This window comes from Rana temporaria, chromosome 1 (assembly GCF_905171775.1).
Source record: "Rana temporaria chromosome 1, aRanTem1.1, whole genome shotgun sequence".
Classification (NCBI taxonomy): Eukaryota; Metazoa; Chordata; class Amphibia; order Anura; family Ranidae; genus Rana; species Rana temporaria.
The window spans coordinates 279358634-279371737 of NC_053489.1; the positions used below are offsets into that span (position 1 = coordinate 279358634).

Consider the following 13104-nt stretch of genomic DNA (forward strand, 5'->3'; position numbering starts at 1 on the left):
GCGGTAATAGAATACAGCATGGCTCTAGATGAACACCTCAGGACGTCTATGGCCGCCTCTGCCATAAAATCTGAGGCCAGTTTCAGCTCATCCAAGGCCTTTATAATTTCTTCGGAGTCTATGCCAGCCCTGAGGGCTGTCTCGATGTTATCCGCCCATACTTCCTACCTACTGTAGTGCTCTTTTATTTTAAAAAAGCTTACCTGCTGTTGCAGCCCTTACCTAGTGGAATGTTGATCTTTTTGTAGCGGCATGACTATGTCCAGGGCAGCTAGGGGTAGATTTATTTCAGAAATTACTATTTTTTCCCTTTTTTTTTTTTTTTTTTAACACCTTCATATATATATATATATATATAAAATAAGAATGAAGCTATACACCTATACACATGATCAGCGGGAGGAATATATATATATATATGCACGCATGAACCATATGCATACATATATATATATATATATACATACATATATACATATATATCCATACACAAACACATAAGCATAGTGATCCACTTAAAAGAAAAGATTGTTCTCCCAGTGAACCAAAAAAGAAAGCCCGCAACAGTTTATTTCCCTTATATTTTTTTTTTTTTTTTTTAAAACAAGTATTATTCCTCTTCTGATAAAGAAATGAGCCTTACCCTGACAGGGATCCATGGTCAGAGTAGGAGAGGTGGAGAGGTGGAGATCAGAGATGCTTCCCTCAAGGCAGCCTGTCCTCAAATGAGGCAACAGGCTGCCTTAAGTAGATGAGAGAACCAAGATGGCCGCCCGCGATGTACTGCGCATGCGCCGCCGCGCCGACGGAGGCCCCGCCCACCAAGATGACGAGACTGAGCTCCGTGACGCGCGCAAAGCGCCGACAGCATGTGAAGCCGCAAGCAGGGGAAACAGCTGACCCGCTCCCTCTCTCCCCGCCATACCGAGCGACGAGCGGAGGCTGGGGTGGCGGGGGTCAGGTAAAGCACCTCAGATGAGGCTACGCCCTGCACAGTGATGTGACTTGTACTGGGGAAACGTGAAATGTTTAGGACAGTCAGCCTGTGCACCTAACGAGGAGAGGGGAAGCTCCTGGAGGTTACAAGTGTGTGTATTTGCCAAAAAAAGATCCACAGAAAAAAGGGCTCCTATACTTATCTGGTGCCTTTAGCAACCCAAGCGATAGGACTCCATCCTGCAGGAGAGCATGAACCTGCAACGGTACACCATAAGACGGTGAGGTAGGGCTGACGCGTGATCCTGCGGGGATGAGGACAGAAAAAAGAATGCCTAACTGGGGGGGGATTACTCCTTTTATTAGAGAGTTAATAGGTCCTGTGGGTCGGTCGGGGGCGGAGCCATGACCATTGGTATGCTGCCATGGAGGCACCAGGAAACAGGAATACGACGGCGTATCAGCAGATACGCCGGCGTATCCCTTTTGAGGATCTGGCCCTATGTCTCTATACCCTGTATACAGTCATTTTAGCTAAAAAAATGTTTTCCTTTAGTGACCCTTTAATGCTACTATTACATTATTACATTACATCTATATGTGTTATTTTTGTGTATGTTTTGTTGTTTAGCTGTTTCAATTCAATTAAACAATCCTTTCAGTATTTGATACAATATACACAGTGTTTGATAACCATTACATTACAGTACAGTACTTTATTAAAAGGTCAAATACACATAGTTGAGATTTTTGCTACCTTAACTGGATTTAGCTAGGAATTTACAGAGAGGCATAGTTTGTGATGTAAACCAAAAATAGTAAAAAAAAAATACAGGTCAACCAGTTTACAACTAAAAAGAGGCAGTATGCTACGAGCACATAAAATAAAAATCCAAGCACTTTTCTTAGATAGCCAACAAAGTTTACTGGGCCAGATTCACAGAGGAAATACGCCGGAGTATCTACTGATACTCCGGCGTATTTTCAAATTTGCTGCGTTGTATCTTTATTTGTAATTCACAAAAAAGATACGACAGCTTTTGGCTAAGATCTGACAGGCGTACGGCTTCGTACGCCTTCGGATCCTAGGTGTAATATTCCGGCGGCCGCTGGGTGGAGTTTGCGTCGTTTTCCAGCATCGGGTATGCAAATTAGCTGATTACGGCGATCCACAAAGATACGGGCATTCGTCGCAATATCTTACGTCGTCGCTAGTCAGTTTTTCCCGTCGCAAAGTTAGGCCTGCTTTTTCATGGCTTATCTTTAGAACAGCCATGTTTAAGTATGGCCGTCGTTCCCGCGTCGAATTTCAATTTTTTTTTTGTGCGTAAGACGTCCGGGAATACGAAACGGCGTAACGCACGTCGCCGTTCAAACAATACATCGGGGCGCCGTAATTTCGCTCAAAGCACGTCGGGAAATTTCCTAACGGAGCATGCGCAGAACGTTCGGCGCGTGAACGCGCCTAATTTAAATGGTACACGCCCCATTTGAATTAGGCGGGCTTGCGCCAGACTGCTTTACGTTACACCGCCGTAAGTTTACACGCAAGTGCTTGGTGAATCAGGCACTTGCGCTGAAAACTTGCGGCGGTGAAACGTAAAGACGATACGTTACGCCGCCGCAGTTCTTTATGAATCTGGCCCACTGTTTTTAAATGTTTATTACCCAGCATTTCATATTCCTGGTATGTTCCTGCTGTACCATGTACTTGTATGAGAAAGTATCCTGTTCTCTTTGTATTGATTCCTTTATGTGAAATCCCTGGTGTTCCTGCTAGCCCCTCTGTTTTCCTAATATAAACTGACCACACTAAGCAGGAGAGCACATCATGGTCAGTTATCTAGCTATACTAGGAATTCAGTGTACTCTCCTTTAAAGATCAGACATGTCCTGGCACAATCCCCCCCAAATATTTTTTTTTTATATATCTATGCACAAATGTTTTGTCTTTCATTTTTGTTTTGAACTAAATAGGTTGTATTACAAGGTAATTTTTTATGATCACTTTAAAGTGTTACTAAACCCAGAACTTGTGTTTACTATTTTTGGTCTCCCACAGTACACAGGACATTGAAATGCAATTATTTTAGTAAATATAAACTGCTAAATATGTTTTCTCATCAGCAGTATATAGCAGTCTTGTGACTTCTATCAGTGTCCAGCCAAGCACTGGTTAAAGCTTGAAGGAGGAGTTTTCTGACTGTCCTATGAGACTGCAAGACCCTCTGTCTGAACAGTGCTGATTGGCAATGTTTTGATCACATGCATCTTCCCAAGAAAAAAAAAAGCATCTGTAGAAAAACTACACACCAAACTGAGCATGTGCAGCCTGACTCCATAGACTCTGTGTTAAAAAGTTATTAGGGGACAGTGGAAGGAAGACAGGAGCAAACAGTCTTTTTACACTGTTTGTGGAGGATTAGCCCCTTCCACAGCGAGTATAACCAGTATGCGTTACTGCATATACAGACTGATTTTACTGTAGTGGGTTTAGTAACACTTTAAGTCTTATTTATTACATTTTAATGAAAATATGTGGAAACCATGAACCATGTCAAGGTTTTTCTGCAAAGTATGGGTGAGTCCTAATCCAAGAGATTATCAACACTGGGAGACATATAACAATACATAAAATAAGAGTGGTATTTATGATGTTACTTTATATCTTCTTAATAATACAGCAAAAAAACTAAAATATAACTTATACCTAAGAAGCTGAAAACTTTTGTTTATGAAACACTGATCAATCAATTTATGACAAACAAGATTGTCAGCATGGGTTGAGCAAGGCTGTATCCTGGCCTAGGCCAACAAGGCCTAGGGCAGCACGTTGCAGGGGGGCAACACGGAAAGAGTCCCCGCCGGCTTGCGCTATTGGTGTAGCACCTGCCTTATGGGGCGGACTGGGCAGAGAGGCAAGCATCCCGCAACTGTAGGGTGGCGGAGCACAAACCTTCCTCACTGTGCTACATATTTTCTGCTGTACCATTGGCATGGTTATATCTTTTTAGTCCTCTCCATAAAATTATCAGAATTTTGTGCCTAAAGTAGAACTATAGGAACACTTTTTTTTTTTTCATTTTGGATAGAGTAAGGGTAAGGGAAGGGCAGGTCTTTAACATCAAGGGGTGTGGCCTTGACAGGAAGGGGTGGGTCATATTTAAATTAGGGGTGCACGAGTTTAGTCAGGCCTAGGGCAGCACAAAACCTAAATACATCACTGGGGTTGAGAAGTACTATAGCAGTCAGTCCTCCTAGCTATCAAAAGAGGCATGTTAATTTTTTTCCCACTTTTTTGTTATAACCCTTGGTCTGATTTAACGTATGTGTGGCAAGATTTGAATTGAAGGTATAAACAAATTCATCTTGGTGTTGCTATAAAAAATAAAAATGAAAAAAACATACTTTTTATATGAACATTTTTACTGTATTCTTAGAACCTCCTAATTCCCTGGATCTGAATGGTTCTCATGCCAGAAAAATAAAGCTCACTGCTCCCAACATAAACTTATCTCTGGACCACAGCGAAGGTTCCATCTTGTCTGATGACAACCTTGACACCCCAGATGAGTTGGACATTAATGTAGATGACCTTGATACTCCAGATGAAGCAGATTCCTTTGACTACACAGGTCAAGGTAAGATGACGATTACTGGCTGCTTGTACATACACTTATATACTATGAAGTTACCGCTCTTTCAGAATTACACTGTCACATCTTATTTTTCAAATTAGACAATGTGATTGTGGTTGATATATGCTTCTTTTATGATATACAGTATCTCACAAAAGTGGGTACACTCCTCACATTTTTGTAAACAGTTTATTATATCTTTTCACTGAAGAAATTACACTTTGCTACAATGTAGTGAGGGTACAGCTTGTATAACAGTGTAAATTTACTGTCCCCTCAAAATAACTCAACACACAGCCATTAATGTCTAAATAATTGGCAACAAACGTGAGTATACCCTTAAGTGAAAATGTCCAAATTGGGCCCAACTAGCCATTTTCCCTCCCTGTGTCATGTGACTCGTTATTGTTACAAGGTCTCAGGTGTGAATGGGGAGCAGGTGTGTTAAATTTGGTGTTATCACTCTCACTCTCTCTCACTGGAAGTTCAACATGGCACCTCATGGCAAAGAACTCGACGAGGATCTGAAAAAAAGAATTGTTGCTCTACATAAAGATGGCCTAGACTATAAGAAGATTGCCAAGACCCTGAAACGAAGCTGCAGCACGGTGACCAAGACCATACAGCGGTTTAACAGGACAGGTTCCACTCAGAACAGGCCTTGTAATGGTCGACCAAAGTGGTTGAGTGCACGTGCCCAGCGTCATATCCAGAGGGTGTGTTTGGGAAATAGACATATTAGTGCTGCAAACATTGCTGCAGAGGTTGAAAGGGTGTGGGGGGGGGGGGGGGGGTCAGTGCCCAGACCATATTCTGTACACTGCATAAAATTGGTCTGCATGGCTATTGTCCCAGAAGGAAGCCTCTTCTAAAGATGATGCACAAGAAAGCCCGCAAACAGTTTGCTAAAGAGAAGCAGACTAAAGACATGGATTGCTGGAACCATGTTCTGTGGTCTGATGAGACCAAGATAAACTTATTTGGTCCAGAAGGTGTCAAGCACGTGTGGCAACAACCAGGGGAGGAGTACAAAGACAAGTGTGTCTTGCCTACAGTCAAGCATGGTGGTTGGAGTGTCATGGTCTGGGGCTGCATGAGTGCTGCTGGCACTGGGGAGCTACAGTTCATTGGGGGAACCATGAATGAGAAACATGTACTGTGACATACCAAAGCAGAGCATGATCCCCCTCCCTTTGGAGTTTGGGCCGCAGGGCAGTATTCCAACATGATAATGACCCCAAACACACCTCCAATATGACCACTGCCTTGCTAAAGAATCTCAGGGTTTGTGGGGAATCCTTGAGACCCCTCAATTTATATCATTGAACTAGGATGATGGTACACCCCCTACTACATTGTATGGTTTTAAAGATAAAAGGTTAAATCATATTCTAATCTGAGGGTAAAGGTGATGGACTGGCCAAGCATGTCTCCAGACCTAAACCCTATTAAGCATCTGTGGGGCATCCTACAACAGAAGGTGGAGGAGCGCAAGATCTCTAAGGCCCCGTTCACACCTAGGCGTATATACGCCTGTAGTGTGAACAGTGTCATCTTAAGAGCATTATAGGCCCCCGGGCAATACAGTGCACTGGGGCCCGGTCTACACAATCACGCACGAGAATTACTGACAAAAATCATGAAATTTACTGGCAGAACCACATTTTTTACTGCCACTGCAAAAAAAGTACCTAAAATTACAGTTTTCAGTGCCCAACAATGCAAATGTCAGTATTTAAACTATAAACATATAGCTAGTGCTATTAGAAATGTGTTTAAGTTAAACAAAAGTAAATAAAAAAAAAATGTCTTCATTGACATGAAGGTCAGGTTACTATAACCCAGCCAGCACAGAGTTTGCTCTTACATCAGAGTCTGCAGGATTCCCCCTTACAGTGAAAGGGAACTCTTATGTAAAGGGGAACGCTGCAGATCATGATCTAAGGGGGGAACTCCGATGTGGAGGGGGGCTATGGTGACCAGAGACAACCTTATATCAGAGTCCACTGCTTTCTCTTTCCCACTTACATCAGGGTCCGCAGACTGAGTTCCCCCTTGCATTGTAAGGGGGAATCCTGCAGACTCTGATGTGGGGGGTACTCTGGTGACCAGAGACCACCTTCCTTAGATTAAATACACTAAGGTAAGGGGGGTCACTAATATAGGAGGGGGAACCTTTATATCAGTGCCCCCTTACATTTTTGCATTCACTCCCCCCTTACATCAGCAACCCCCCGCACTCGTGGAGGACCGGATCTTCTCTGTGATTTCCGCGAACTGGGCATGGGCAGTTCTAACCCGTCACTCTCCATAATTTTTTACTGGGGTTGCTGGGCAGCCGGTGGGGCCCCCCAGGCAAGCGGGGCCCCCGGGCAACTGCCCAGCGTGCCCAATGGAAAAGATGGCCCTGAGTGTGAACGCCGCTGCCGCCCCGACACGCCAGAGGGATGATTTAGCATTGCCCTCTATGGAGATGGTTCACATCTCCACGCCGAACGCCGGACGCCTGACGCCTGCCTCCTGAAAAAAGGTCCCGGACCTTTTTTTCAGGCGTCTTTCGGCGTTCGGCTAGGAGATGTGAACCATCTCCATAGAGGGGGTCACAGGCTGCATTCACAATCGCGGCGAATCGCTGTACAAAACGCCGCTATTTGCCGCCGCAATTCGCGGGACAAAACGCCGCGATTCAGTACGCTATAGTGTGAATGCAGCCTTACATTCACCAGCTCTGTGATGTCGTCATGGAGGAGTGGAAGAGGACTCCAGTGGCAACCTGTGAAGCTCTGGTGAATTCCATGCCCAAGAGGGTTAAGGCAGTGCTGGAAAATAATGGTGGCCACACAAAATATTGACACTTTTGGCCCAATTTGGACATTTTCACTTAGGGGTGTACTCATTTTTGTTGCCAGCGGTTCAGACATTAATTCTGTGAGTGTTCCTGGTCAGGTGCCTTCCCGCAAGGCTTGTTGTGAATTGCCAAAATTTTACTTTGATAAGAGTTCTGTTTTTGTTCATTTGTTATGTTTTAAGGCCCTTATAGATGACTCAAATTTCAGCTGATGCAAGTCTGAGCTATGGATGCTGAGAGGCTGAGACTGTCATCGGTCCAGGCAGCTGGAGGATCCAGACTTCCTAAGTCGGGATGACGCGCTGCCCAGGGGCGGACTGACAACTCATGGGGCCCCCGGGCAATAGAAGATTATGGGGCCCCTCTGGCTTACAGATGGCCACCACGCCAGGAGGCAGTGCAGAGGCAGGGCAGCTAAAATCTTGGGATATTCACTTTAAAAGCATGTCAGTTTCGGACATATCAGGGACAGATCTAAAAAAAACACAGATTTTTACATACTGTCCCTGGTTTTACTGAGCCTGGCAACCCTGATGGGGCCCCCTAGTGGCATGGGGCCCTCGGGCAGTGCCCGAGTGACTCAATGGTCAGTCCGCCCCTGGCGCTGCCTCGAATGATCCTGGTGACATGAGTGGAGAGCGGACTTCAGACCACTCTCTGCTGAACTTTGCTTCTGTTTGATCCTTACCTACTAGACCCTGGCTTGCTCACCTCCTGGTGGGGCGAATCTCAGGACTGCGAACTGGTACTAACGTACACGAAAAAGAATCTCCACCATTAGGAGCTCTAGTTAACACTTGTTAGTAATTAGAATCCCCACCTCAGGGGAGCCCCCAACATCTACCTGGGTGGCTGCCTGTGTACCTATCATGCTGATTGGTGGTAAGCGTGCAACTGCTATAGCAACTGAACTTCGAGCCTGACCCCTGATCGTGACACAGACCTTTGGGTACTGTGTTAGTTAGCTGAAGACTGCTATCTAGCTCTAGAGCTATGGTACAGCCTCTAGTGTGACCCAGTCTCATGTAGTGAGTAAGACCAGAGTAAGACCGAAGCACTGGGAGCTATCCTACAGTTGGCATTGTTGCATGTGATTTTGCATTGTAGAATTCCTGCCACTACCATCTTACAGTAATAATAGTTAAGGCCAAGGATACTGAGTGTGACGTCATCTACTAGGCTGTTTCCTCCTATTCAGCTTAAAAGTAAGCATCTTCTTGCTGTTGTGAATCATCTGATCTCTGGTCTAGCTCCACTGCCTACCTACAGTGACATTGTCACCTCTGGCCACTTAAAATCTTCTTCAGCATCAGCTGCTCAGGTTTGTGAGTACACAAGGCCTTGTGTCACTTTGGGCCAGATTCTCAAAGGCGTTACGACGGCGCAACACCATTAGCGCCGTCGTAACTCCTCATCTGGCCCCGGGTATCTATGCGACTGATTCTTAGAATCAGTTGCGCATAGATAACCATTAGATCTGACATGCGTAAGGCTGTTACGCTGTTAGATCTTAAAAGTAATTTTTTTTCCCGCCGCTAGGTGTCGCATCGTTGTTTTCCCCGTCGTCTATGCAAATGAGGTAAGTACGCGAGATTCCTGAACCTACACGCGTCCGACGCTGATAATTTACGTCGTTTCCGTAGTGTACGCGACGCGTAAGGTTGCCCCTGCGCCTAATTGAAATCGGCGAGTAGGGGGGCGTGTTTCATTTAAATGAAGCACGTCCCCACGCCGAATGAACTGCGCATGCGCCGTCCCTAAATTTCCCGCCGTGCATTGCGCTAAATGACGTTGCAAGGACGTCATTGTTTTGATGTGGACGTAAAGTACGTCCAGCCCAATTCACGGACGACTTACGCAAACTAAATTTTTTTTTTTTAATTATACGCGGGAACGACGGCCATACTTAACATTGAGTATGCCACCAAACAGCAGCTTTAACTATACGCCGAAAAAAGCCGACTAGAGACGACGTAAAAGAATGCGACGGCCGCTCGTACGTTCGTGGATCGTCAGAAATAGCTAATTTGCATACTCGACGCGGAAAACAACGGGAACGCCACCCAGCAGACGCCGAAGAATTGCATCTTAGATCCGAAGGCGTACGAAGACGTACGCCTGTCGGATCTAACCCAGATGCCGTTGTATCTTGTTTTGAGGATTCAAAACACAGATACGACGTGGGAAATGTGAAAGTACGCCGTCGTATCAGTAGATACGCCGGTGTACTCACTTTGTGGATCTGCCCCTGTATGTTTCACCTTGCAGTTGGAGAATCAGCCTCCTATTCCAGACATAAAATATTATAGATCACTTACAGCTGCAAAGACCCTCTCAATAAAGTTGGGAATGTAAACAATTCATCTATGAGAACATGTGGATCAGTGCCTACAGCTCTTTTACCTTCAGTGCCTTCAGTTGTTCTGGATCCTACCAACAGCACTGATTCTTATGGCCACACCATAGTGCCTTTTATTGATATCCCAATTGTGGAACACTGAGGAGTCCTTCAGGTTGAGGGTCTTATCATATACACTATTTGTGGACCTTTGCCACCTTTTAGAGGTTATTGGGATTGTTGGGGAATGTAATTTAACATGGTCCCTTTTGTTATGCTGTCCCGGTTCTAATTGTATTTCTCCCTCTGAGTTCGATAATTTGAACTGGCACCAAGCTGGTTCTTGGTACCAAGAGGTCCCTCTAATTGTTTTCTAAGTAGGAATTACCTTTTCCCCCCATCTTTGGAAGATTCTCCTAATCAATGTATCCACTTGTCTGCTCCTTGAGTCTGGTTTTACTGAACAGTCAATAGGGGATCTCTCTGTTGGTTAGTCTTTTTTTTTTTAATATGGCCTGCTGGATCTTATCTGGAGATTGTTAGATCTTCATCTCTGAAGTACTCCTGTACCTGAACATGTGACCTACATTGGTCAGTGTTGGGTGTGTCATTTGTTTTTCTTCTTAGAGTCAAGGTATTGGCTTCTGGATCCCCCCCCCCCCCATTTATTGTTCCCACTTTGAAGAATGAGGGTTTGGCCCTTGAATGTGCCTCCTTTCTTCTTGCTAGGAAGAATTACATGTAAATAAGTCACGTGGTTCTATGGAGGGTCAGCAGCTTACCCTGCTGAGGCATTCCCTAAAGTGTCACTAAACCCACATCATAAAAACTATCAATAAATTCTGTATTACCTGCTGGTCATACTTACTCAGTCAGTATGAGATACATTTTCTGTATTCTGCAAAAAACCTGGATGGTGTCTATCTCCACCTTATGTTCATGTCCCCAATTCATCTAAGGATTTTGCAGGTGTGGTGGCAACTCTGCACATGCTCAGTTTTTATTGCGTTTCTATGCTGACTATCACATCTGAGCAGCCCATGTGACTATAGAGTCACACATGTGGGCGTATACACAGTGGTAAATTACAGTCCACTCCCTCCTTCCTCCTCTATGCCCACCCACCATCTAAACACAATGGAGGCATGATATTACATCTTGATTGATGGAGGTTTCACCTCCTTTTTATTCTTAGTCACATGCTGGAGGGGCATGACATTGGCAGAAATCCGGCCACACCATGTTATTGCCAAAAATAATAAACATTTGATTGCAAATATATATTTGTATGGCAATTAAAAACAGTTTGTTGATATTTTTTATTTATTTTTAATCTGTATTCCAAAGGCTGTTTTTTTTTATTTTGAACATCTGGCCAGCAGCGAAGGACAAACAGCTCCTCCTGCTTTTGTTTCCCTGCAGACAGGCTGGGAAAAATCTTTTAAATCAATGTAATTCAATTAGGAAAAAGGGACTTACATTTTTTGAATTAAAATAATTACAGTGACATCCTCTGCATACAGAAATAGAAGGAACAATAAAAATGACACAGGGGCAGATCCACATACATCGGCGCAGGGCACAGCGTATGTAAGATACGCTACGCCGCTGTAACTTACTTTGCTTTTCTTTAAATCCTCAATGAATTTGCGCCGTAAGTTACGGCGGCGTAGCGTACCTATCGCGGCGTAAGGGCGCGGAATTCAAATCTGGCGGGTAGGGGGCGTGTTTCATTTAAATGAAGCGCGTCCCCGCGCCGAACAAACTGCGCATGCGCCATCCGTAAAAACTTCCAGGGTGCATTGCTCCAAATGACGTCGCAAGGACGTCACTGTTTTCGACATGAACATAAATGGAGTCCAGCCCCATTCACAGATGACTTACGCAAACAACGTAAAATTTTCAAAATTATACACGGGAACGACGACATTGAGTACGCCACCATATAGCAGCTTTAACTATACGCCGGAAAAAGCCGAACGGAAACAACGTAAAAAAATGCGACGGCCGGTCGTACGTTCGTGGATCGTCGGAAATAGCTAATTTGCATACTCGACGCGGATTACGACGGTAACGCCACCTAGCGGACGTCGAAAAATTGCATCTTAGATCCGACGGCGTACGAAGACGTACGCCTGTCGGATCTAACCCCGATGCCGTCGTATCTTGTTTTGAGGATTCAAAACAAAGATACGACGCGGGAATTTTGAAATTACGCCGGCGTATCAGTAGATACGCCGGCGTCATTTCTTTGTGGATCTACCCCACAGTGTGTAAGATTGATTTTGCCAGTCTAGAGGCCTTTGTGGGACCTGGTTACTGACAAATAAATGCTCTTCTGTGACTGAACTATAGTCTTCTAATCCAAACCACTTCTTTAAAATGGTTCAGGGTTATTACTCTTGTTTTGCTAGTTTAAGAGTTTATTTTCTCTCTCTCCATTTGGATTATCTGCTGAGTCTCTTTAAGAGGTTACTTGTATATCAGGTAGCATTATTCTCCATTTGGACCTTCCTCTTCCTTAAGTAAGGGGATTTAAGGGGTTTTACATAAGCCTCCAGCTATAGACTGGTTGGTCTTTTTTGGGACATGCCTTGTCTGTCCAATCTGCCTTTCCCTTAAAACAAGGGTTAGCTAGGCTTTGGCCTTTACTGTAGTAAACATTTCTTCTCGTTGACCACCTTAACTGTTGGTCCAGGTTTTCTTCTCCTGCTCGGTTTGTTATTTTATGGTAGATGATTGTTTTGTCCTCCATATTGCTAACTGAGGCCCACCATTTTCCAGGTAGCGGTAGTTGGACTGCAGAAATAATAAATTCCTCTGTCTCTCAATGGATTATCGAGAAAATAAGATTTTTGTACCTACCATAAAACCTTTCAAGTTCAAAGAGGGAAACAGGTCCCTCTGCTCTGTTATGGGCCTTATGTACTATTCACAAAACTGAGCAATGATTGTTGGAGACATGGTTAAACAGGGGCTGGCTTAACAATTATTCTTTGCCAGTGTCCCAGCATCCTGTAGATGCAGTATAGCCAAAATGTCTAAGAATTACTAAATTCCCATGTCACTCAATAGGCTTCAAGAAAAAGCTTTTATAGTAAGTGCAAAAAATAGAATTTGTTGCTATGGTGCTGGTGGCCGGCCCACCCACACCATGAAAACAGATGATTTAGGGCAGGGGTACAGAAGAAGGTGGAAGTCTTGCTTTTGACTAGACCTGCTCTGCCTCCCACCCCTTGCCATGATCCTGAAGCCACATTGAGAATTTGAAGGTGGGACTCTACTTGTTAAGGAGGGACTGAGGATTCTGTTGTGAAGGGGGCTGAGTCTAATGTGATGGGGGC

At 44.4% G+C, this 13104-nt stretch overlaps 1 protein-coding gene across 9 annotated transcripts in view; it reads left to right on the forward strand.

Moving 5' to 3' along the window:
- LOC120942938 (protein prune homolog 2) overlaps positions 1–13104 on the forward strand; it is a 159259-nt gene that overhangs the window by 50271 nt on the left and 95884 nt on the right. For all 9 annotated transcript variants that reach the window (XM_040355920.1, XM_040355928.1, XM_040355910.1 and 6 more), the window contains exon 3: positions 4377–4577. In XM_040355920.1, coding sequence (XP_040211854.1) covers positions 4377–4577 — 201 coding nt within the window. The remainder of the gene's footprint in view (positions 1–4376; positions 4578–13104) is intronic.